Below are 25,618 nucleotides of genomic sequence, written 5' to 3' on the forward strand. Positions count from 1 at the left end.
GTTAGGGTTCCTCTGGTCGGGGGTGGGCGGGTGGCTTTCCCTTGAGGGGCCCCCTGTCCTCCCAGCTGTCAGCAGGGGTGCTGCAGCTGCCCGGCATTCCTTAGACGACCCTCCCCCAGCGAGCCCTTCCCAGACTAGCAGGGGCGTGGGAAGTCCCACCACCCCTCCGCCCCCACCCCAGCTTTGTTTGAAGAGCAAGGCTGGGATCCGGAAAAAGAGACGGTTTATTCAGTGGGATTTCCCACCGTGTTTGCTCATGAGCTCTTTTCAAAAATAGGTGTTTCCACCCAAAGGAAAATGAGAGGGGAGTAGAGTGGGGCAGACTTTTCAGGGGGCTGTAGATGCTGTCCCCCCACCACACACGCCTGGTGGTGAAATCCTGCCAGATACTCCACTGTCTGGTTTCGGCCACCAGGAAGCTGACTGTCTACGTGGATGCTCGTTTATTCAGTTCATCAGTCGTTTCATGAGCATCATGATGGGCACAGGGCTGCCAGCCTGAGACCCTCGTCTGTGCACCAGGCAGGACACAGCTGTCCGCGTCACGTACTCCTCTCCTGCCCCCTACAGGGATGCAAACTGCTTGAGGGCTGGGACTGGTCGGCCTCAGTTTCCCTGTCGGTCAGTGGGCACCCGCATTCCTTCTTACGGAACTGCTGTGAGGACAGTGAAAGAAGGCCTATTCTTGGGGAATCTTATCTACCCAGTGACTGTACACTGTCTTAAGAGGCATTTTCTCCTCTCACAGAATTGAGGTGATGGAAGCAGTCTTTGCCATGGTTTAGCAGAAGGAGCCAGATAGATTTTAGTTCAAATCTCAGCTCTGCCTCTTCCCTACTGCGTAAGCTGGAGCAAGTTGTTTAACCTCTCTGGTCCTCAATGTCCTTGTCCATAAAATGGGTTAATAAGAGTGCCCATATCATAGGGCTGTCATAGGGATTAAATGTGAAGATCTGTATTAAAGCCTTTAGCACGTGCCTGGCACATAGTAGGTCCTCTGTAACTCATTACTCAAGTTCAAACTCATGCCCGGGACAAACTTGTGTCAGGGTGAGCCTGCAGGGATTTGAGGGGCCCCTCAGGAGACAGCTATTTCCTGAGCTCTCACCTACGGCAACTGTCTGAGCACCCCTGCCCCTGCTGGGGTCTCCTGGTGTGGTTGACCCTGCTGGGGGGGGGTCCCCAGGGAGTGTCTGGGCAGAGGTGGGGGCAGCCTGAGGTCAGCTCTGAGCATTCCGGGGCTCGGGGGTGGCTGTAGGGCGAGGTCCCCTGAGCCCCTCCACTGCTTCTCACTTAGAGGAGTGTCAGAACTTCGGCTCTGCTCTGTGCCTCGGCCTGCCGACTGCAGGGGAGCGCCTGCTTCCGCAGCCCAGACGGCACCTGTAAGGCCCTGAGCCTCCCAGCCCCTGGACCCACATCAGCCCCACCTGCTGGGCTGTCCTCCTGTGTGCCAGGCCCCTTTGTGACCCTTGGCTCACTTCGCCACTGTCTCATAGCCCAAGGATGCAGACATGACTACCACCCCCCATTTAGAGGTGCAGAGGGGGACACCACCAGGAGACCTGCCCATGTGGATGCCGCAGAGCAGAGCCCCTGCGCTCGCCCTGAGGAGAGGGAGCACTGAGCTGGGGAGGGGCAGTACCTTCCCCCGCAGCGCCCCGCAGAGACCACTGAGAGGCCAGGCCTCTTCTGATCACTGCCTGCCTGCCTCCCCGCCCCCACCCCGGTCCCGGCAGCGCTCCCTGCCAGGGCCCATCAGGACCACAGCCTTGGGGGTCGGGACATTGCGGGCCCTGCCTTGCTGAGTTGTGGACGCCTCATTCTGAGTCCAAGGTGAACCCCCTTTCCCATGTGACCACATTAATTTCCTAGGGGTGGCTGTAACAAATTGTCGCAGACTGAGTGGCTTAAAACAACAAAAGTTTATTCTCTCCCAGTTCTGGAGGCCAGAAGTCCCAAATCAAGGTGTCCGGGCACGCTCCCTCCAGAGGCTCTAGGGGAGGCCCCTTCCTGCCTCTTCCAGCTCCTCGTGGCTCCCTGGCCTGTGGCCACACCACTCACTCTCTGCTTCTGTCCCCACTGGGTCTCTCCGCCGTGCCGCTATGTCCACACCTCCTCTCCCGCTCTTATTTATAAAGACGCCAGTCACTGGATACAGGGCCCACCCTAAATCCAGGACGATCTCATCCCAAGTTCCTTAACTAATTACATCCACAGAGACCCTGTTTCCAATTAAGATCTAGGGTATCAAGTGGGCATGAATTTCTAGGGGGACACTATTCAGCCCACCTCAGTGACATCCGTTTCCTCACCTGGATGCTCACTCCAGGTTAGTGGAATCCATGTCCCCACCTAGCATTCATTCATTCATTCATTCATTCTCTCACTGGCACTGGGCCAGCCCAGGGCATAGAATCAAGCGGACAACAGCCTGGGGCTTGGAGTTGATGAGGGGATTCAGGAGATAAGCAAGGATGCGTGTAAACCCACGGGGTCTGTGCGGGTGGCGTTCCGTGCGGGGAAGAGGATGAACCGGATGAGCGCGGTGCTGAGCACACACGGCTAGAGCCTGCGACCCCTGCTTCCTCCGTGCACGCTGATCCCGTGGCTGTGCGGGGGATGTTTGAGGTCCGGATACCAGGCTTCCAGCTGGCTGGGCCACCCCCCAAAGCGTAAACTGGAACTGCTTCCTAAGCACCTGCTGCTGCATGGCAGGGCAGGGCGCTCCCCTGCGCCTGGCCCAGTGCTGGCGCTGCAGAGGCAGGTGCGGGCGGCCTAGAAGGCTCACCTGTCGCTCCTACCTGGAGTCCCTATCCCCTCCCTCCCCAAGGGCCCGGACGTCATGTCACCATCTGTCCCCGTATTCGCGCCCGTTAGCTCCCTGCTGGGCTTGGGCCCAATGCGTGTTCAGGGCCTCTGGCTCCATGAAGGTCCTGTTCTTGGGCTAAGAGGCCAGCGGGGAGGGGGCAGGAACTCCCCAAGCCTCAGCACAAGTGCCCTGTACCTGCATTTGGGCCAGAGGTGTCACCATCATGACGCCCTTCTCCTTGCCTGGCCTGGATCCCCCCAGATGCTTGAGGTTTGGAGAGCCCAGTGCCCACCCACCTTCTGGATGTGAGAGCGGAGGCCCCCAGCAGGTAGCCTGTGCCCTTGCGCTGCGAGCGACCTTACCCTCTCACACTCCACAGATTTGCCTCCAAGGCTGAGATGATGGTCTTTAGCTTAGAGATAGAGAAACTGAGACGGGGGAGAGGGACTTGATCAAGAGCCTCGGCCAGCGTTGGGTCTGAGCCTTGGTCTGACTTGAAGCTGCTGCCCGGGCGCCCATGTGAGTTCGTGTCTGCTGGCCAGGTGAGGCCAGTATTGCTGGTAAGAGCCCGGAGGCTGTGGCTGCCCGCCTTGTCTGCCCGTCCCTGGTCCTGGACGGGGAAGGCGGGGATAGGGGGCGCTGGCCCAAACCCCACAGAGCGTCCTGTACCCAGATCTCCTCCTGGACCATGAACATCCCATCCCCCCAGCTGGCGGTGCACACTCACCCCGACCCATGCTGGGCTCTGTCCAAACCCGGGACGTGGAGGAGCTGCTTTCATCCCTGCAGCACCTTCCAGGTGGTTCTCATCGCCCCCATCCTGCAGATAAGAGCACTGAGGCTCAGAGAGGTGCGGGGACTGTCCAGGTCTCTGACTCCAAAGCTTCTGCCACCACCTCGTAGGGGTCTCTGAGGAGCCAGAGGAAGCTGGCTGGAGCCTCAGGGTGACTGGTTGGTTGGGAGTAGGGGGTTGGAGGGCAGTGGGGGGCCTGTGCGTGGCTTCCCCACCACCCCACCTACTCGCTCTGGGTCAGGCCTCGGGTCCTGAGCCCATGCCCCTCTGAGTTAGTCTGGGTGTGGCCAGCAGAGCAGTGGTCCCCAAAGATGCCCCGGGACCTGTGAATACATTTCCTTACATGGCAAAAGGGACTTTTCAGATGTGATTAAGTAAAGGATCTTCAAGTGGGGAGGTGATCCAGGCGAGCCCAGTGTTATCACAAGGGTCTCGACAGGAGGGAGACCGGGGCTCAGGGTTCAAGAAGGAGGCGTGAGGATGGAGGCAGATTGGTTGAAGACACCACGGTGCCGGCTTTAAGGATGGAGGGAGGAGCCCGGGCCAGGGAACGTGGCTGCCTCTAGAAGCTGGAAGAGGCCAGGAAACAACATTCTCCCCTAGAGCCTCCAGAATGAGGCTCGAGTGACACCTTGACTCTAGTCCTATGACAGTGATTTAGAGCTTCTGGTTTCAGAACTGCAAGAAAGCACATTGGTCTGGTTGTAAGCCACTAAGCGTGTGGTCTCTTGTTACAGCAGTGGCAGGACGCTCATACGCTGGATTTCCCTCCCTCCCAACCCTGCTCACTTCTCTGCCCCCCAGCTCGGGCTCAGAGCCGTCTGCAGTTCCTGAACCTGGCCTCCCACTTGGCCGGTGGGGACGTGAAATCAGGCAGCTGTGGGAGGAGGTGGTTGCTCCACTGTCCCCTGCAGCCTTTCAGGATGGGTAGATCAGCCCACAGCCAGGCATCTGCCTACCTGGGCAGGTGAGCCTCTAGAGTAAAGTTCCAAGCTCCTGCCTGGCACCCAGGGAGGAGGAGTGGTGGGCGCGGGGCCCCTCCCACTCGGCCAGGAGCCCGGGCCAGGGTTGGGCGTTATTTAAACCAGGTGCCCCGAAAGCAGGGCGAGAGTGATGCTGGTTGCTGAGGAGCAGGTGAACCTGGTATTCTCAGCCCCACTTTCCAGCTGGTCAGATGGGGGCCCCACACGGGGGCAAGGTTGGGCTCTGAGTCACCTGTCTCCCTGTGCCTTTCACCGGGGCGTGAAGAGGAGGCCAGTGGACGCTTCTCCAGGGGCGGCTGGAACAGAGCCACGCAGTCCCCCCACTTCATCTCAGGGCTGGGCTGACCCTCCAGGATACAGATGAGGACACTGGGGCTCTGGTCACCGTTACATGGACAGGGCAGAGGGAAGGCTAGAACCTGGTCTGTCTGAGGTGGGCTGGGAGCCAAGGCAGGCACTGTGGGGCCCCAGTGGAGCCCAGTACCCACACCCACCCTCGTCCAACAGCAGGGAGATAGATCTTGAGAAGAGTCAGGCCTTGACACCAGTGGGAGGGGCTGGAGGAAGTGCCAGCCCCTCCCGGGTCCAGGTCGGCCAGTTTTCTGGGCCTCCAGAGCAGGGCAGGGCTCTACCTCCAGGCCCCCAGCTGGGGCCTCAGCCTCTCTAGAGGTCCCTGAAGGCTCACTGGCCTAGCCTGCCACTCACTCACTCTCTGCCAGGGCTTCCTGTATGGGCAGGCAGGCGACACTGAGAGACGTGTGACAGTGGGCCAGGGACCCACCCAGCTGGTGTCCCACCTGCTCTCGGCCCCACGCTGACCCCAGCCTGAGCCAGAGCAGCCACGGGCAGGTCTCCCCCAGGAGCCCCACAATCTGCCCTTCCTCCCCGAGCCTGACCGTGGGGGGCCCCGTCCTGTCCCAGGCAGCCCTGGTGGCAGCACATCTCGGCACCATCGTGGGTGCCGTGGAACCTCACCAGGGGCCCTGCCCCCCCCCCCAGGTGAGAGGCTGAGTCTTGTCCCTGCCCTCCTGCCTCCCTGCGTGGGGAGAAGGGATGGGCCGGAGAGGGCCTGCCCAGTGAGAGGAAGCAGTGGAGGGAGGTGTTGGGCCGGCTGCCGCTCCGGCCTCACCAGGAAGTGCCCCGGTGTCCCCGGCTGGGCCTGCCTGCCTCTGGCCTGGGACGGCCCGCGCCAGGGTTTCACTTCTATTTGGGGTATAAGTCACAGTATAAGCCTCTCCTCTCCCCACCCCTCCCCTCTCCCCCAGTGGCTCCTAGCAAGGTTTTGTTATTTACCGAACTCGGACTTTGGAAAGAGCGTGGAACCTCGGCTGGAGAGGCCTTGCCTGTCCACCTGCCCGCCCCACATTGGGTGGGGGCAGTTTCTGAGCAGCCATGTGGGAGTCGGGGGACTGTGGGCATAGGGCTCTGTTCTGGTCCTTCCAGGCATCAAGCTGTGTGACTCTGGGCAGTGTCCCTTGGCTTCTCTGAGCCTCAGTGTTTCCATCTGCAACCTGGGCTGTAACAGTCCCCACTTCATGCCGTGGTTAGAAGGAGGTGGGGATGCTTGAGCTGTGGGGAATGCTTTGAGGGGCACTCCCTCCCCTGGAGTCACTGCTGATGATACCATAGCACACATGACTCTGCAGGGCGCTCTCTGCTCCCCAGTGTCTCCTAAAGGAGCTGTAATTCTGGACCCTGTTGTACCCATTGTACAGACAGAGAAGCTGAGGCACACGTGGTCCTATCTCTTGGCCCAGTCATGCAGCAGGGAAGCCCAGACCTGGGATTCAAACCTAGACTCGCACCTGAACCAGCCTGAGGGCTGGAGGTGGGATGGGTGGGAGCAGGGTCCACCTGGGTAGGAGGCTGGGCTGGGGTGTGGACAGGAGAACTCCAGGGTGACCCCAGGGCTGGGCAGGCCACTGCTCAGATACACGGGTTGAAAGATGGAAGGGTGGGGATGAGGCTGGGCTGCAAATGGGGGCCAAATGGTAAACCAAATAGACCTCCGCTCCCCCAAAAAAAGCTAGGGTCAAATCCTCATCCGACACCATAGTGAGGAGGGGTGGGCCTGACCTCATGGTGAGCCTCCAGGATGGGGAGCAGCAAGGGCGAAGGCCCTGAGGCAGGAGGAGGCCGCTGCTGCTCAGACCCAGGCGTGGAGAGTGGTGGGGGGTGGTTCTGGTGACACAAGGCGCCAGACCCTTGAGGGCCTCGAGGCAAGACTTTTTAGAGCCGTCTTACCCTCCAGAGCCATGTGGTTAAGGTCCCCTCTGAGCAGGTGACCAGAGTGGGCTGGGAGTCCTCTGGAAGGTTTACCAGAGAGGGAGGAAGGCCTTGGAGAGGCAGCAGGACCAGGCCTGGCAGGCTGACCAGGGCTCCCTCCATGTTGTCCCCTTGGCCTGATGGAGGCCTAGGCCCCAGGGAGACCTCGGGAGTGGCTGGGCCCGTGGGGCCAGGGTCAGGAACGCCCCACCTGCCAGCCCCCAGGCTCCTCCGCCGACAGGACTGGGAGGGGCTGACCCCACTCTGTGGTTGTCCCTCCTCCGCTCCCTGCAGCCTCAGCCTCACGGGCCGGGAGCGAGTCCCCAGCTGTTTGGATTTCAGGGTGGCAGCTGCTTTGGACAGCGGGCTTCCTGGCGGCCGTAAGACTTCCCGTCAGAACTTCACTTGTTTCAGTCTGTAGACGGGGAACAGGTTGCCGTGACGCAGTTGTGGGCCTGGGTCTACCGGGGACCTCTTAGCAGGTGAGTCCAACCCGGCCATGACCTCCCACTGAGGCCTTCATCCTCCCAGCAACCTGGGGCAGGCGCACTCGTGACCCCCATTCACAGACAGGAGACAGAAGTTAGAGGACATGTGCCCAGATGCACGAATAAGCGACATTCCAGCACCAGGCGCCGGAGTCAGGCACTCCAGGTCAGGTGACGAGGCCTCTGGCCTGGCCAGGCTGGGACCAGCCGTGGAACCCGGGCAGGTCCCTGCCCTGCTCAGAGCAGCCTTCACCCACCTGGGGTGTGGGGCCCTGCCCCTGCCCTGCCCCCTCCAGGGTGCACAGCTGACTTGGCATCAGGAGGCTGCGTGGGGAGAGGAGGCAGCTGTCGGGTCAGCTCTGTGGCTTCCCGGAGGGACTTGGCTCTTCTGAGCCTCAGTTTCCTCATCTGCAAAGTGGGCGGCTAGTCCATGTTGCTGGGAAGGGCAGAGCTGATAAAAGCAGACCAGGGCACCCAGACTGGGTCACTGCCGTCTAATCCGTGCTGCGAATGGCAGCACATGTCCGGCTGTCCCTCCAGGCCAAAAATCGCACTGCCTGTCCGCAGTGGTGAGCTTCAGAACAGCAGCCAGACCCTGGGGGGAGCAGTGCAGCCACCCAGACTGCGCTTTCGCCCTCAGGAGCTCATGGCTGGTGGCAGGGACCGACATGAAAGTAAATCGGCGGAGTGCTAGGGTATGAGTCTGTGCAGGGAAGGGAGGGGGCCAGGAGGGCTTTTTGGTTGCGGTGGCCTTGGAGCCAAGGCTCTAGTATAGATCCCTAGTAGATAGAGAGCATTAAAGGCCTGCCAGGTCAGGGGCAGTGGATGCAAAGACCCTGACGTATGGCAGCCCCTGGCAGGTCCAGTACTCTGTGAGATTATAGTGTAGGATGCGCAGGAATGCAGGGAGGGACCATTCTGGACGAGCCTCAAATGCCATGTCCAGGCCTTGGGCTATATGTTCAGGGCCCTGGGCAAGGAAGGGACTCTGGCTGCAGTGGGTTGTGGACGCACTAGGGAGGTAGCTGGGGCGATCGGAGGTTTAGGGGAGCACAGGAGAGAGGCAGGGTGCGGCAGAGACCACGGGGTAGAAATGGGTGGGGCTTCAGGATCAACTGGATTTGGAGGGTGAGGGAGAGTCAGGATAAATTTCATCAGATGCTTAACCAGGCTTCTTTGAGCCAGGCGCTGAGCACACGGTCATGAACAACACGGCCCTGTGGCCTGAGGTTTGTAGATAATGGCGGAGATCAACCACTGAAACAAATCACTTATAAACGTGCAGGTGTCCACTGACAAGTTTTGTAAATGCTGAGATGACTTGTGACCCGAAGGAAGGATCCACGTGGATCCAGGGGAGGGGGGATCAAGCAAAAGAAAAGACGTGTGTACGGGCCCTGTGGTGAGGGCAGCTCCCTCGGTGGAGCTGGGTGCAGGTGGCACAGGCACAGCCCGGGGGCACTGGGGGCCAGCTCACAGCGCCCTGAAGCACCGGGAGAGTAAGCCAGTCGGACTCGGTTATGTTTGGGGGTGTAAGGCGATCAGAGGGTGGCCCCTAATTTCTGGCCTGGGTGTAGAGGGTTCAAGAACACGGGAGGGGAGGCAGGGTGTGGAGCGTACACAGATGTCCTGGAGAGATGATGGGGAGGCTGGGGCTGGGAGCTGAGGTTCTGGTGTGGACAGGGTTCCACGGGGACGGCCAATCCCTGTGCTCCAGGGCCTGCCTCCTGAGAGAAAGAACGGGCCCCCTGCTTCTGACCGGGCCCCCTCTGTTCCTCAGGCAGAGCAGGAGGGGCTCCTGGGGAGAGGGAAGGTGGGGAGGGGTCTCAGGGCCTCTGGACAGACATTCTCCTCTTTCCCCGCCTACAGCATCCACAACGGGGTGATCGCCGTCTTCCAGCGCAAGGGGCTGCCCGACCAGGAGCTTTTCAGCCTCAACGAAGGCGTCCGGTGAGTGGCCGTCTGTCCTGTTCCGGGCCTGGGTCTGGGAGTCGGGGGAGGGCCTAGGCTGAACCCTCCCCACCACCATCCCCCAGCCTCAGGTTCTACCATTAGGACAGAGGTAGCAGTGACCACCGCGGGGACCTTAGCCGCAGGTGCTGTTCCCTTCACCCCCACCCCGCCTGACAACTCCTTTTCAGGGAGGCAGGGTGGGACTTGGACAGTGGTTCAAGATAACACCCGCATTCCTCGCTGGTGTTGAGCATCACAGAGGATATTTATTCTGTTAAAAGAGGAAGGACCCACCTGCTTAATGATGGGAGTGTCGTTTCCAGAAAAGCAATTACAGCCGGCCGAACGCCCCTCATTTCCTGTGCATAGCCGAGAACTGAGCGCTTGTGAAGGCGCCCAGGACAGCCCAGCTCCGAGGGAGTCTGCAAGGCCGGTGCGTTAGTCCTGCATTGTAGTGGAGGCTGAAGCTCAGAGAGGTGCAGTGAATTGTCCAGGGTCACACAGCCGCCGCGGAGGGGCGTCTCCCACCTCTGTGCTTTTCCTCCCGCCCCAGCCCGTGCTACTCTGGCCCCGCATCAGAAGACTCTTTGGGAAAAATAGGCAGCAAACCTCCTCATCAGCCGGGGCAGGAGTTAAAGGGTGCTGGGGACAGGGTCACCCCACCCCCACCCCCGCAATGGCAGCGCTGAAACGGCCCTTACACAAGGTAAACGGAGGCCCAGGCTGGGAGAGGGGCTGGCTGAAGTCACAGAGAACAAGGGCTTGTTGCCTCCCCGAGACCCGATGTGTGTGACCGGAATTCCAGGGGGTCCTGCTTTTCTTGGGCTCATGTGACCAGACAGGGGTGGGGCCCTAGGAGCCACTGGGGGTCTCAGTGGGGCCCACAGCAGCCCTGTTTTCCTAATACGCCTCTGCTTAGGGTAAAAGGAGTTCTTTTACCTGAAGAATCGGCTGGATGTTTAAACAACAAAAACAAAAGAGGAAGTATTTCTAAATTCATGGACAAAGCAGCAAGGACAGCCCTCCTGCAGTGTGTACATCCTTCCCATCCCGTGGCAGAAGCAGCAGGCGTGATCGCCTGGCCTCCAGCCGCCTCCTCTCCACGGGGACTGTGACTGTAGCCCCGGTGTCCCCGTGCCCAGCCCTGGGGGGGGCTGGCACAGTGGGTGGCCTCCCTCAGGAGCGTGTGCTGGGGATGGAGGGCAGAGAGGCTGCCCTGGGCTCCAGGTCACCCTCGCCAGCCCCAGGGTCCTTTCCTAAGAATCAGGTAGAGGTCAGGTGATGTGAGGCTTGGAGCTCCTGGCCAGTTAGGCTGTTTGGGGCAGTATCTTTTTAGCCAGTCGAAAATTAAATGGTGGCGATTGTTAAGTAATAACAGAGCCTTTCTGTTGAGGGTTTGTTCTGCGCCGTGAGCTTTCTCCATGCCCTGTGCTCTCTCTGTGTCCCTGAGGACCGGGCACCTTATGGTCCCCATTTTACAGATGAGGAAACCGAGGCACAGAGAGGGCGTGGGCTGCTCAGGGTCACAGGACTCGTCAGCAGAGCTAGGGCTCAGGCCCCCGACTCCAGGGCCTGTGGGTTCTTCTCCCCCGCGCTGCCCCCCCAGCTCATCTGCATCACATGGCCACATTAAATTGAGTTTAATTGTGCAGTAAATCCGTTATTGGTCATTAGCTTTGATGCCACGAGAGAGCCTTGTGACTGGAGCCACCGACTGTCCTGTTATCTGATGTTTTCCACTCAGTTCTGAGGATGGTCAGTGCGGGTGAGGGCCGGGGCTCCCTCAGCTGTCCCCAGGCACGGGCGGGGCCAGGGTCAGCGCACTGTCACAGGATTCTGACGTCCGTCCGTCATTCTCGTTTTCTGCCATTTTATATAAATGTGTGTGTGTGTGTGTGTGTGTGTGTGTGTGTGTGTGTTTTTAAGATGATTTGCTCTTTTAAAATGTACAGTTCAGTGATTTTTAGTATATTCACAAGGTTACGTGACTATCACCACTATTTAATTCCAGAACATTTTAATCATGCCCCCCTCCCAAAAAAAGCCCCTTAACAGCCATGCCCCGTTCCTCCCCTCTGCCGGCCTCCGGCAAGTACCAGTCAGCTTTGCCCCTGTGGATGTGCCCTTCTGGACGTCTCACGTAGACGGGGTCACACAACACACGTGTGGCCTTTTGCATCTGGCTTCTTTCTCTCAGCGAAATGTTTCTTGCTCGGGGTTCGTCCACGTTGGAGGGTCTGTCAGTCCTTCGTGTCTCTTTACTGCCACATAATATCCTTTTGTATGAAGAACACACCATCTTGCTTATCTAGTCATCTAATGATGGATATCTGGGTTGCTTCCACCTTTTGGCCATTGTGAGAAGCGCTTCTGGGAACGCCTGCATATGAGACCTCGTGTGGACCTGTGTTTTCACGCTGTCGGGTCTGCGCCTGCGGGTGGACTTGCTGGGTCGTGTCCAGGAGCCTGGCCCTGAGAGGGTCTGGACTACAACACCCATCATCATCTCGGCCCCCGAAAGTGTGCACTGCCAGTTGTCCACATGAGTACAAAGGACGTGGCTCAGCTTCTAGCTCGGCGTGTCCTGTGTGCCCTTGGACAAGTCGCTTGACATCTCTGAGCTTCTCTCATCTCCCCTGTAAAAGGGAACAGCAGTCAACACCTGCTGCTGGGTTGGTGAGGACAGAATAAGCTTCTCTAGAGTAAGGGAGGAAACACCTCAAGCCGCCCTGCAGGGGAGAGAGGGCAGAGAGCAGGGGCTGTGAGCCGGGGCCGGGGGCGGGCTGCCAGCTCTGAGATTAGGTGTGGACGAAGGGGTGGGGCTGGGTGTTGGAGGCCCGGCCTGCCGGGTGTCCCCCAAGAACCTGAAGGATGCCTGTGACCCTCGCTTCTATTAGCGGACCCCTCCACTTCCCCTCGTGTGAATCGGAGGGGTCCTAGGGAGCCACTGCCGTGGCCCAGGGTGCACGCGGCCTCCCCGCAGGGCTGGGCCGGGCACGTGCCCCCCTCATGTGGCTGGGCTGTGCGGCCACCACCCCAGCCTCCAGCCCTCACCAGCACCAGGCGGTCCCTGACTCCCGCCTCCCTCACTGGTCTCCCTTCCCGCCCACAGGCAGCTGCTGAAGACGGAGCTGGGGTCCTTCTTCACGGAGTACCTGCAGGTGGGTGCTCTGTGCTCTCCAGCCGGGCCGGGGTTGCTTCCTGAGCTGGCCAGAAGGGACGGGGGCACCCACTCCTGGTGGGTGCGGGGAGCGCTAGGTCTCCGCCTTGCCGTGACTCGGTTTCCCCATCCAGCCAGTGCAGCTGGTTGGGAAGGTTGCATGATCAGGTGCAGGTGAAGACCCAGCGCTGTGGCCGGCACAGGCTGGGGCTTGAGGCCAGTTCTCGGTCGTCCGCCTCCTCCCGGAGCATCAGTATAGGTTCCCAGAGTCTGTGTGTAGGTGTCTACATACCCCAGCGCCCCGAGCTGTGGGATGACGGTGTGGGCGTGTCACCAGCATCGCCAAGGCCACTCTGCCCAGACGCTGCAGCTCCAGGCCTGCAAAGTCGATGAACATGCAGGGTCCTGGGGCTCGGGGAGGTGAGAGAACTGTCAAGGTCGCGCAGCCAGGAGGGCCGAGTGGTGCAGGGACATCCTCAGGCGGGCTCGGAGCAAGGCGCCCCCTCCCAGGAGAGGGTGAGGCAAGGGCCAGCCTGTGGGTTTACGGTCGGTTGTTTTTCATTTAACAGCTTTACTGGGGTGTAATTCACAGACCCCCAGTTCTGTGCACCCGCTGAAAGGGGACACTTCAGGGGAGTTTGGTGTAGTCAGAGCCGTGCAGCCGTCCCTGCTGTCCAGTTCCAGGACTTTATTCGTCGTCACCGGGAAGGAGGTCCCATGTTTATAAACAGTTCCCATCCCACTCTCCCCCGAGCCCCAGGCCGCCTCTGGTCTCTGTTCTGCCTCTGGACATTTCTATCAGGACCGCACGGCATGTGGCCTTCTCTGGCTCCTGTCACTGGGCACAGCAATCTCAAGGTTCATCCGCAGTGTCGCCTGTGTCAGAGCCTCGTTTTTTTCTTATGGCTGAATAGCATTCCCTTACATGGAGGGGCCACGTTTTGCTTATCCACTGCGCTGTCGGTGGCCCTGGGGTCACCTGGCTGCTGTGACTGGTGCTGAGACCACGCGGTGTCACTCTGCCACGCCCAGGAGGTGTGCACAGGGTCTGCCGTTCGAGCCTCCCGTGGGTGATGGCAGCGCCCAGGCCCGGCCAGTCTCGGGGTGGGGGTGGCCCCTGCTCCACCCCCTGTCTCAGGACGGCCCAGCTGGGTCAGTTGCCCACGTCCACCCAGGGAGTTGAGGTTCCCGCTCTGGGCCTTGGCTGCTTGTTGGTAGACTCTTGGGGGTCCTGCCTGCCGGGACCCCACGGAGCAGTGACCGTATCTCCACATGTGCCTTTCAGAACCAGCTGCTGACAAAAGGCATGGTCATCCTCCGGGACAAGATCCGCTTCTACGAGGGTGAGTCTGGTGGCCCTGTGGCTGGACTGGTGCCAGGCCACACTGCTTGCTGGGAACCGTGGCCCTGCCAGCTCACCCAGGCCCCTCAGCTGGGTGGGCGGTGTGTCTCTCCTGGTTGAGGGAGCTCAGAAGGGGCAAAAGCAGTGCCTCGAGGGCGGCAGGGCTGAGGTCTGACCCCAGAGGGGACCCTGTAGGGAAAAGTGTCCCCCACCTTGCCGGAGCCCAGGAGGGCCGAGAGGCGACTGGGAGAAGGCCCCTGCTTCACCTCACTGCCCAGAAGACCTTCGGCCCCCATGAGCCCACCCCAGCAGCCTGGGAGAACCCCCGTCAGGGTCTTTGAGGGCCAGAAGGGAACTGGTTTAGGCCCAAGTGGCCCTGATTCTCCTGAGGGACAGGGTCAGGGCAGGGACCCACCACTTGGAGGGAGCAGCTGATGGGGGCTCCCTGCTGGGGTCTGGGGCCCGAGCATGGCCGGGGCTGCTGGGCACGTTCTCTCCTTCAGGGCTCATGCCCGCCCTGTGAGGCCTTTGGGTCACTGTGCCCGTTTCGCAGTTGGGGGCCTATGGAGCGATGGCCTTCGGCTTGTCCATGGCTGCACTGTAAGCGAGGGGTGGAGGGGGGATTCGAACCCAGGGCATCCCGTCTCCAGAGCACACCCCTTTACCCTTCTAGGGTGGGGCCCACAAGTCACAGCTGGCCTCTCCGGGCCCACAGCCCTGACAGGACAGCCTGGGGCTCCCGGTGTCTGCAGGCCAGGGCCGGGGGCCGTGACAAGCACAGCGTGTGCTCTTCCTCACAGGAGTGAGTCAAATTATGGGGGAATTCAGCTCAAACCAACACGCCTTGCTGAGGGCCTACTGTGTGCCAGGCCCCCCAGGGCAGGACCCGCCGTGGGCCGCGCACCAGGCCCCCGCACATGCTCACTCTGTGCGAGACTCTGTCCCAGGTGTTTTCCACCTCCTGACTCACTGCCTTGCCCAGCGACCCTGTGAAGAAAGCTCTGATGTTGCAGTCACTGAACGTTTGGGTAAATCAAGGCACAGAGGGGCTCGGTAACTCACCTGGGCCACACAGCCCCCACCTGGCAGCCTGGCTTCTGAGCCCATAGTCCTCTCTCCGCTGCTCCAGGTTCCTCCTGGACTCCTTGCTGACCTCGGGAAGAGTCTTAGCCTGTTTCACAGAGGCAGAGTCTGAGGCCTGGGGCGTTCAGCATGAACTCGGAGCTGTGTGTCCCATCTTCCTTCTGCACCATCTCTTTGTGTGTTGGGTAGAAGCAGCTGAGGCAGGAGCCTGAGAAGGGCTGTGAGAACCACTGACGTTGGTGCAAGAGGCACAGGCCACCGGTGGTCTGGGCCGGCTTCCTGGAGGCGGCAGCACCTAAGCTGGCAGAAGGATTTGCTGGTGGAGATGCCCTCCCACACCCATCCCCTGACTCGGCACATTCCGGCAGTGCCTCACCTCCCACCAGCTCCGGCCCAGGGGAGCTGGGACCTTCAGAGAAGAGGTGCTTTGTGCAGCTTCATGGACTCCTGCCCACGGTGGCCGTATCCGCCAGGCCACTCAGTTGGGAGTGCCAGCACCTCCAACCTCCCCTGGCCTCAGGGACAGGCACAGAGCCCCAGGCAGCGGGCCAGAGGGCCTGGCCTCTAGTTCTTATCCAGCCACAGACACGTCATTTACCTCTGGCCTCGGTGTCTCCACCTTAGCACTGTGGGGTTAGATGGACTCTATCTGTGTTCTCACTAAAGGTCAGGCTCCTGGTGGCCTCTGGGGACCTGGATATGGAGACCTGGGCTCTACCTGGCAGGGGCTCACAGCCCAGTTAGGGACATAGACGTGGAGCAGACAGTGACAGTCCAGTGTGATAAATGTCAAGGTGATGGGAAGCCCTGGGGAAGGAAAGGTTAGTTCCACCTCGACAGTCAGGGAGGACTACGTGGAAGCGGCGGCCCTTGAGCCAGGCCTCAAAATGTGGTCATTTCAGGAGGATATCTTGCCCCCTTCAGCCCATGCACTGGGGACAGTGGCTAATGTCACACACCAAGGGGTGGCCTTGGGAACCTCCCCCTTCTGCCTTCTGCCCTGGTTTAGGTCCCAGGGAGAGGTCTTCCCTGAGACTGCTCCCTGTGGCAGCCATGTCCTCGGCCCATGCCTCTGTTGGATGGGTTGGATGGCCCTATGTGGGGCAGCCCCAGGACCGTGCTACCTGCTCCCCTCCAGCCTCCAGTGAGGTCTTGGACGTCGGCTCCCGAGCAGAGTGATTCCTGGAATTGGGAAGCCTGGCAGACAGCCGTGGGATGGAGGCCCCTGCCCTGGGACCACGTTACTGGTAGTGGACTGGTGGTCTCGGCCTGTTAGCTTGCAGGAGTGGGCGTGGCTGCAGCCAAACAGGTCGGGGACTCTGGGGAGGAACCCAGGGTCTTCTGTGGGCCCGGGGCCCTGAGCTCTGCCTCTTGTCCTGCAGGAATCCCAGCCTGGTTTAGGTCAGGCCACCAAACACCGCAGCGAGCCTTCACACACTCGCCTCCAAGCCTGGGCTGTGCACGTGCCCCTGCCAGACTCGGCCTGAGTGTCCTCCTTGGAGTCCCCGCTGTGGGCTTTTCCACTGTCCCTGGGGTCTCCCCATCCCTGAGCCCGGAGCCAGGATTGGCCTGGTCCCTTCCAGTCTCCGGGGCCTGCACGGTCAGCCCCCAGCACACTTAGACTGAAGAAAGGAAGACAGACAGGCTGGCCCACCTCTCCCCACCATCCGGGGGAGAAAGAGCTCAAGGGCACGGCCGCTGCCCTGGCTGGGTCCTGCTGAGCCTCAGCACGGACACAGGACGCGGGACATGCGGGCCCGGGCAGCGCCAGGCTAAGCCCTGGCTGCCTGGCAGCTGTTAGTCCGAGGAGCGCGGGGGCCTCCATCACGCCGGTTTTACAGGGACCGCACTGAGGCTTGGGCGGAGGGACTCCCCGGGGTTCCAGAGCCAGGCTTTGACGCCGGGCCGCCTGACTGTACCCCCTGACCACCCCGGCTCCCTCAGACCACAGTCCCCAGCAGAGAGCCCGGCCCGGGGACAGCGCCGAGCTTCCCGGCCCCTTGGTGGGCGTGCGGCTCTGGCCGGGACTGGACTCTGTGTTTTACAACATCTGCTTTCCGCCGCGTTTCCGCCCCGTGGGCTGGAGAGCAGCCTGCGCCCAGCAGACTCCGGCCTGGCCCGCGCCCAGAGCCGCCCCACGGCCGCCCAGGGAACTGAGCAGCCTTTCTTCTTGCCGGCGACAGCAGGGACCTCAGGGGACCTTTGTGTGCAGAGTTCGGGTGGTGGGCATCTCTCGTCCTAGGTTCCGCAGAGCCTGGCCTGGGTCCCCCGGGAGGACCCAGAGCCGGCCCCTGGGCAGGGACCCCAGGGCCAGCAGACGGGCCACACTGGAGGCCGATCTGCCCTCCCCATGGTCGCCACCCCACCGCCCCAGGCTTCCCTTCCAAAGCCCGGCCCCTTTACAGGCCTAGGGGCTTGCCGGGTGGGAGCGTGGGGCCCAGAGCCTAGGGAAAGTGAGCAGGGGCGGCGAAGTCCCGACCTCCTCGTTCCCATGGAAACCTTGAGACGGCTGCACGGGCAGTGAGGTCCTGGAGGTGGGCCAGCCTGTCGCCCCGGCCCCCACCTGACACGCCCACCAAGCCCATTTTCCTGCAGCTGATTGCTAGTCTGGCTTCCAGGTGGGGCTCCCACCAAGCAGCAGAGGCCCTCCGTCCCAGCTTTCTGCTCGTTCCAGGCAGAAGGGCTGAGGGTGCAGCACTTGGCCGTTCCCAGGGGAGCCCAGGGCTGTCTTGCGGTGTCTCAGCTGCCCCTGCCCTTCAGGGCTGTCCCCCGTGGCTGGGGCCGCTCCTTCCCCAGAGCCAGCAGAAGGGCCCGCGGAGCTTGTCCAGACGCCTGCTTTTCACACTCCACTTCCGCGGTTCATGCAGCAAGGCTGTCGGTCAACCAGGCAGAAGCACTTGGCCAGCACCTCCTCCGGGAGTCCCTCCCTGCCTGACGCCCTCTACCCAGGACGCGTTGCTGTTACTGGATGTGATCTCCCCGGCCTCCACTTCAGGCAGCCCGGCTGGGGAGGCCCCGGGCCCTCGAGTGAGACATCTGAGCCTCTCGGAGGCCCGGCCTCTCCGTCTGCCCGACGGGATCACTCCCCCCTCGCCAGGATTGTCCTGTTGTGATGGGACCAGGGAGTTTGGGGCTCAGCTGGGACCCCCATGCCAGGCCCGGCACAGTGGCGGTGCTCTGTCAGTGTCTGTCCCGGGGACAGAGGGACAGAGCAGTGGGCGAGGCAAGCGTGTGAGCGGGAGCTCCCGCTGGGGCCGGGCCGTGGGGCTCGTGTGTGGAGGAAGTGGGGACCTACGTCTCCTCTGCCCCGGGTCCCGCTTCGTCTGGCTTCTCCCGGCAGCTCTGGGGGTCACCCTGCTGCAGCCCAGTTTTATTAAATGGGGCAGCTGAGGCAGGGGACGGGTGGGTGAACAGAGGTACCAGATCCCATGACTCTGGGGCCTGGAGCCCGGCCCTCAGCTCCTGCATCCTCCACCGACGGGAGGGGTGCCTTGTGACCGGGGAGGGCGGGAAGCGGCTGCCGGTGCCCGTTGGGGCAGCGGTGATGCTCCCTGTGCCCACAGGACAGAAGCTGCTGGACTCCCTGGCAGAGACCTGGGACTTCTTCTTCAGCGACGTGCTGCCCACGCTGCAGGCTGTCTTCTACCCGGTGCAGGTGAGCGGCCCTGGGCCCCGGCGACAGCCCGTCCTGGCCTCGCTCCCTGGCCCCCGGCCTGGGGGCGGGCACACCTCTGCCCATCGCTGCCACGGGTGGGCTGTCTGCGCCTGCTCACATCCCTGCGCCTCTCAGAACCTGTTTCCCTCCCCCGGGGTGGGAGCCAGGACAGCTCCCTCCTGTGGGCCCTAGGAAGCCCCGAGCAGCACACAGTAGGCCCTGCCCTGCACGCAGTAGGGTCTCTGTCGGTGACAGTAAGGAGGATGTGTGGGGCCCCCCTTCTTCAGGACAAGGGTCATCTGGGGAAGAGGACAGGGAGGAAGGGGGCCTGAGGTTTCAGCGGGTCCCATGTATCTGACCCTAGAACTCAGCGAGGGGCGGGGAGCGAGGGTCTCACGAGGCGGCATTGTGTCCGCAGGGCAAGGAGCCGTCGGTGCGCCAGCTGGCCCTGCTGCACTTCCGGAACACCATCACCCTCAGCGTGAAGCTGGAGGATGCGCTGGCCCGCGCGCACGCCCGCGTGCCCCCCGCCATCGTGCAGATGCTGCTGGTGCTGCAGGTGGGTGGGGCCCGAGGGGCGGCCGCTGGCCGGGACAGGCCCGGCCCCCCAGTGACCTGAGAGGAGGATTTGGGTCCACGTGGCTTATCCCCGGGGGTGCTGTCAGGAGAACGCATGGAGGGAGAAGCAGCAGCCGGGTTAGAGAAGGAGCCACACAAAGATGTGGCGTCAGGAGACTGCCGGCCTCGGGGTCCCACGGAGAGCCCCGGAGTGTGAGCAGAGTGTCCCTCCCCGCAGCGGTGCTGGGCCGATGCACCCCTCGTCCACCAGTCCCTGGGGCTGGGTCCACCTCCCCCTTCTCCCCACTGTGGTTCCAGACATGCCTGGTGCCGGTGGCTTTTGTCTGTGAGGGCAACTCTGAGGAGGGGGCAGCTGTGAGACGTTGGCAGCCACACTCCTACAGCTGGAGGGAGCGGCCCCGCCCACGTCCCGTCAAGGGGACTCTGATGGGCTTTTCTGCAAATGGCTGCATCCCAAAGGGGCACAGCACCCTACGCTTTGCCAGTTTCTCTCACTGTCACAGGACAAGAGAGGGCACCGTCAGCACCCCCATTTTACAGGCAGGGAAACAGAGTCCTCACTTGACTGCAGCTGAGAAGGCCAGGAGGCTGGCCTCCCCGTTGTCCTGAACCCACCCAGGCGCGTGGAAGTCCTTCTGAGTTAGGGTCAGTGAAGTTGTTCCCGGGGCCCAGGGCGGCCAGTGAGGATTCCAGGGCGAGGAAGGAGCTGAGGAATGTGGAGGTTTGAAAGGCCAAGGGGCTGCACTCCGCAGGGGCTGGTGGTCGCCCTGGCAGCCAAGCAGGGTGTCAGGCCTGCAGCTGGATTTCTAGGGGCTTTAGGCCAGACCCAGCTGGGGTGAAGTTTGTGGCAGGGGAGGGGGGCTGGAGGGACATTGCATCTCGGCCTGTTTTCTCATTTATGTGATAGGGTGAGACCACCTACCTGGGAGGGCAGGAGCAAGGTTGATGGAGAGAAATCAACGCCGAGTCCTCCATGTTGCTCGCTCCTGGGGGCAGGCAGTGAAGGGGCTGGGCTTTCGAGCCAGGAGTAGGAAGGTCTCCCCTTGAGCTGAGGAACAGCACCTGGGTGGCGGCCAGGCTGGGTGGTGCTGCCCCCTGGTGGCCACTGTGCCTCATGCAGCTTTGGGGCTTGGCCCCATGTCTCCCCATCCTGGTGGTGACCCCTGCCCCCAGTCACAACCCTTTGCCCTTCCCTGGCCTCTGCTTTGAGTGGCCTTGTCCCAGCCTCGCAGTAAACTTGTCCCCACTGTTTTCAAGTCCCAGATGGGTCTGAGGTCACAGCTCCTGGTCTGTGCATTGAAGACCTGCTGTGCGCCCCCTGCTGCACCGGCCGAATCTCGGTTCCCTCTCACGGGGCCCAGAAGCTGGGTAACGGCCCCTCTGAGTGCACAAGAATAAGGCAGCCGCTGGGCCTCCATTTCCTCACTGCACAATGGGGGGCAGAGCCCAGACTTCAGAGACAAGTTCTGGGAATGAAACAGCATGAAGTCTGTGAAACGCCAGCACAGCTCGGCAGTCACGCCGTCCCACCCCCACGGCACTGGCGCTGGGAGCGGGGGCAGCTCCTCCCCGTTCGTCCGGGGGGCACCCCTGGGGTCCACCGCCTCCTTCCAGGCACAGCTGGGTCCGCGGGGTCTGCAGCGACGTCCCCACCTTCGCTTCTGGCGTGAGTCACTGGTGTCTTCCGTCCCTCTCTCTCAGCCTGGCTAGGGCTTGTTGACTTCGTTGATCATTTCAAAGAACCAGCGTTCAGTTTTGTTGATTTTTCACTATCCATTTCACGTTTTCAGTTTCATTGATTTCTGCTCTGATTCTTATTTCTTTTCTTCTGCTTACTTGAGACTTAATTTGCTTTTCTTTTTCCAGTTTCCTAAGGTGGAAGCTTGGATGATTGATTTTAGACCTTTTATTTGTTGTTGTTGTTTTTTTCTTTTCTTTTCCAACATATCCATTCGTTGCTATAAAATCTCCTCCACACACTGCTTTCGATGTATGCCATAAATTTGGATGTAGTGTTTTCATTTCATCTAGTTCAAAATATTTTAAAATAGTTCTTGAGATTTCTTTTATGGCCCATGAGTTATTTAGAAGTGAGTTGTTTAATCTGTATGTATTAGGGGATTTCCCAGTTAGTATTCTGTTACTGACTCCTGGTTTAATTCCTCTGTGGTCTGAGCAGACGGCGTATGAGTTCTGTTCTATTAACCATGTTGAGGGGTGTTTTACAGCCCAGAATGTGGTCTCTCTTGGCGAATGTCCCTTGTGAGCTTCAGGAGAACGTATTCTGCTGTCGATGGACAAAGTTCTCTATAAATGCTGATTCTGTCCAATGGATCAATGGTGTTACTGAGTTCATCTGTGTCCTTACGGACTTTCTTCTTGCGAGATCTGTTTCTGAGAGGGCTGTTGAAGTCTCTGGCTGTGAGAGTGGATTTCTCTCTCTCCCCCTCACTTTTTCCCTCACATACTTCCCTGCCCTTTTGTTTGGTGCATACGCAGTAAAGCTTGTTATGTCATCCTGGAGAACTGACCTGTTTACCATTAGGTAATGACCTTCCTCGCCCCTGTCATGCTCCTTGGTCTGAAGCCTGTCCTGTCTGAAATTGACGTGGCCACTCCTGCTCTGGTCTGTGATCGTGACCCGTGTTACCACGTGTAACTGTCTCCTTTACTCCTCATCTGTGTGTCTTTATAGGTTAAGTAGGTCTCTTGTAGGCTGTGTATAACTGGGTTCTCTCGCTGTCTTCAACCATCATTTGACATTAACTTGGATAAATCTTGTTTCTTAATTGCTGGCAGCTCCTTCGGGAGCAATGTCTTTCATTCATTCATTCATCCACTGAGACATCATTTGTTCAGCAAGCACTCCCTAAAAACCTGCCGTGTGCTGCCCGTTGCTGCGGGTGCTGGGAGCACAGGGCTTCCCCCTGAGCAGCTCATGACTGGGTGGGCAAGACCAAGGCTGTCCCGTGGGTAGCCTCATTCTTCAGGCTTTGGTTCAAGTGAAACAGGAGGAGGTGGAGTTCCCTTTGAAGCTCTGGATGAGGGGAGGTGTTGAGGGGGGAAGCTGGATGAGACCTGGTGGGGGCAGCCACGTGGGACGGGGAGGGAGGGCTCTGTCTGATGGGTGGGCTTTGACTGCCCAGCTGGTGCAGACCTGGGCCTGGGCCTGGGCCCGGCCCCGGAGGACAGCCTTTCGTGCCCACGGTACTCCACGAGGCAAGGGAGTGAGGGTCGGGGCCCATTGACACAGCTGGCCCCACAGGACTGCCCGGAGCCCCTAGGAAGCCAGCTCATGGAAGGGGACACACGATGTCCCGAGAAGGGGCGTGCAGGGAACCCAGCCTCATTTAGCCACAGAGCCCTTTCCCACAGGCATCACCGTCTCTTGGACCACAGCAGCCACTGTGCGCAGCAGGCAGCCACGAGGACGTTAGAAGAGGAGAGGGGCGCAGAGGGCCCAGCTTGAGAGACGGCTGGGGAGGGAGGGCGCTGTGGGCATCGTCCTGGGGGCCAGGGCCCCCTGGGAACTGGGGGGGCGGGGCTGATCATGGTGGCCTTTGAGCCAAGCCCGCTGGGCTAGGGAAGCAGGGGACAGGCTGTCCCATGACCCTCCTGCCTCCCTCCCTCCCTGTTGCAGGGGGTGCATGAGTCCCGGGGAGTGACCAAGGACTACCTGCGCCTGGAGTCGCTGATCCAGAAGGTGGTGTCACCCTACCTGGGCACCTACGGCCTCTACTCCAGCGAGGGTTCGTTCACGCACTCCTGCATCCTGGGTAGGGGTCGCCTGGGTCTTGGGTGGGGAGCGGGCTGACCACTGGCCTCGTCCACCTCTTCCCCTGGGGCCCAGACCTCCCAGTGAAAAGACGTGCAGAACCAGGATCCCAGCAGGATTTGCGTTTCAGCCACATAGCTAACCTGTCCAGAGCATCCTCCAGCTGTGCTGTGTGCTGGGCACTGGTCACACGGAGGTGGGTCACCTGGGATCCTTCCTTCAAAGGCTGAGGAGGACTCAGTGGGCAGACACCATAAGTGGTGTTGCAGTGACTCCCCTGAGAGCCCCAAGAGGCCCCGTCACCCCCAAGGAGCTCCCATCCATGCTCAGTCCTGAAACTTAGGAGTTTTCCAGGCAGAGGACACAGCACATGCAAAGGCCTGGAGCCCAAGAAATCCTGGCCTGTTTGGGGACTCATGGGGGCATGGATGGGTTGTGGGGTGGGCGTGGCCTGGCGTTTCCCCTTTACCAGATGGGCTTGGCCCCGTTGGCTCATTCGGGGCTGTAGACTGAGCACCTGCTGAGCGCCAGCCCCTCTTCTTGGTCCTGGGGCTTCAGCAGAGACCAAGCCCCACCTTCATGGGCTCTTGTTCCCCCCGGGAGGCAGGCTAATGAGTAAACCATCCCCAGGTGAGTGCCCGAGGTGACCCGTGCCCAGGTGACATGAGGGCCATGGGCAGGGAGGTCGGGGAAGGCCAGACTGGGAAGTGACCACTGAGCTGAAGGACAGGGAGGGCCCAGCCCGGGAAGAGGTGCATGAAGAGAACCAAGGGGACAGTGGCACAGGGGCTGGTCAGCGGTGTCCCCTCGTCCAGAGTGCCCACCCACCTCCGGTATAAACCTGCTCGGCACCGTGTCTCAGCTCCGGCGGGACCGCAGCACCTGGAGGAGAACTCGGAGCCTCTGCTCTGGTCCAGGAGCCGCCCCTGAGCCGCTCACCGTGCTCAGTCCTGCCACCTGGTGGTCACTTTGCAGAACTGCAGGGCCCTGAGTGGGAGCCTGAGACCTGCCCTTTACTATTCTCTCCTCCCCACCCCTGACCCCCCAACCCCCTGAGAGCTCCCAGCGCACTCAGGATAAACCCCAGCCCCGACCTCAGGTGGCGCCCCGTCCGGGCACTTAGCACTGCCTGACCCGTGCCCACCCAGAGGGATATCTAGGCCCCCATACCTAGCGAAGTGCTGGCGCCTGGCAGGTGCTGAGACTGGCGACTTCCCACAGGTGGGGCACTTAGCAGGCACACAGGTTACGGGCGGGCATGGTGCACCTTTGAACCCAGCGGTTGACGAGGCCCCGCACCCCGGCCCGTCCAGGCTGAGACGAGATCACTTACAGGGGTGGAAGCACCGACTCCCCTCGCCCGGCCACTCCGCCCCGGCAGGGTCTGCACCAGTCGGGCTGTTGCCTGTAGTGGACCTTTTGTGCAGAGCCAGGCGCGCAGCAGATGCACGCAGTAGGTGCTCCCTAGTATCTGGCCAGAGGGAGGGCCTGGAGCAGGCAGTGCCCGGAGTGGCCCGTGCCTGACGCCGCCACCTGTCTCTCTGCAGAGAAGCACTTCCTGCGCCGCTCCCGCTCGGGGGACGTCCTGGCCAAGAACCCGGTGGTGCGCTCCAAGAGCTACAACACGCCACTGCTGAACCCCGTGGCCGAGCACGAGGCCGAGGGCGCGGCGGCCGGCGGTGCCGGCATCCGCAGGCACTCCGTCTCCGAGATGACGTCCTGCCCCGAGCCCCAGGGCTTCGCCGACACGCCCGGCCAGGGCCCCGCTGGGACCTTCAGATCCTCCCCGGCCCCCCAGTCGGGGCCCTGCCCCAGCAGACTGTATCCGCCAGCCCAGTCCCCCGAGCCCGGCCGAGGCCCAGCCCGCGGCTCCCCAGCCTCCTCCAGCCCCGAGAACCTGGTGGACCAGATCCTGGAATCTGTCGACTCAGATTCGGAAGGGATCTTCATTGACTTTGGCCGGGGCGCTGGCTCTGGCACGTCTGAGTTTGAGGGGGCCGGGGGCCGGCAGAGCATCGTGTGAGCGCCTCGTGTTTTACTGACCCCATGTGTCTGGTGCGTGAGTGCGGGAGTTTTCTACTCTGTCCCATCCTGTCCCCCGTGGGCCTCAGCCACCTGGGCATGCCTGAGCCTTTGTGGGAAAAACCGTCGCTGCCCCGGGTCCAGCACCACTGTGTCCTGGGGCGTCTGCGTGCGGGGCTCGCTAGGTGCCTGGGGCAGCCTTGTGTGTGTGGAGCTGCCATAGCCGTCCCACCACCCTTGCCCGCCCCAGCCCTCCGATGTCCACACCTTGGAGACTGTGAATCCCTCAGCTTGGCCAGGCCCCCAGAGTGATGGGGTCGGTAGCAGACTGGCCTCTTCCCTCCTAACTCACCTCAGGCCACAGTGTGACCTCCTGTGCGTGACTCTGTCCCAGACTCTCTGAGCGCCGTGTCTTCTCTTTGCCCAAGGTGGCCGTGGGCAGAGAGCAGGTGGAATAAAACTTGTCTACCTGGCCCCCAAGCTGTGTCTGCGATGCCAGGCCCCAAGGACATCCTCCCAGGGTCCTCACCCTCACGGGGGCCTCCCCTCCCCCAGAGGGGGTAGGTTCCCAGGGCCAGTTCTGGGCTTCTGGCAGGAGCCTTCTGGGCTAGGTGGGAGACCCCAGACCCCCTTCCAAGTGCTCCCCTCTCGTGGAGTTAATATTCTGTTGGAGGTGGGGAGGGGACGCCCTCTGAGCAGTAAAGGACAGAC

The 25,618-nt window shown here is 61.3% G+C and overlaps 1 protein-coding gene across 7 annotated transcripts in view; it reads left to right on the plus strand.

Moving 5' to 3' along the window:
* Positions 1 to 25,387, plus strand: part of PRR5 (proline rich 5) — a 50,975-nt gene extending 25,588 nt beyond the window's left edge. For 5 of the 7 annotated variants that reach the window (XM_072973669.1, XM_072973670.1, XM_072973671.1 and 2 more), the window contains 7 exons: positions 9,208 to 9,288; positions 12,404 to 12,452; positions 13,737 to 13,794; positions 18,440 to 18,531; positions 18,950 to 19,090; positions 22,751 to 22,886; positions 24,433 to 25,387. In XM_072973669.1, the coding sequence (XP_072829770.1) occupies positions 9,208 to 9,288; positions 12,404 to 12,452; positions 13,737 to 13,794; positions 18,440 to 18,531; positions 18,950 to 19,090; positions 22,751 to 22,886; positions 24,433 to 24,908 (1,033 nt within the window). In that variant the 3' untranslated portion in view covers positions 24,909 to 25,387. Of the gene's footprint in view, positions 1 to 7,144; positions 7,333 to 9,207; positions 9,289 to 12,403; positions 12,453 to 13,736; positions 13,795 to 18,439; positions 18,532 to 18,949; positions 19,091 to 22,750; positions 22,887 to 24,432 lie in introns of all 7 variants that reach the window. The other 2 variants (XM_072973674.1, XM_072973673.1) reach the window with 2 other exon arrangements.
* The last annotated feature ends 231 nt before the right edge of the window (positions 25,388 to 25,618 follow it).

The sequence above is a fragment of the Vicugna pacos genome, chromosome 12 (genome assembly GCF_048564905.1).
Source record: "Vicugna pacos chromosome 12, VicPac4, whole genome shotgun sequence".
NCBI lineage: Eukaryota > Metazoa > Chordata > Mammalia > Artiodactyla > Camelidae > Vicugna > Vicugna pacos.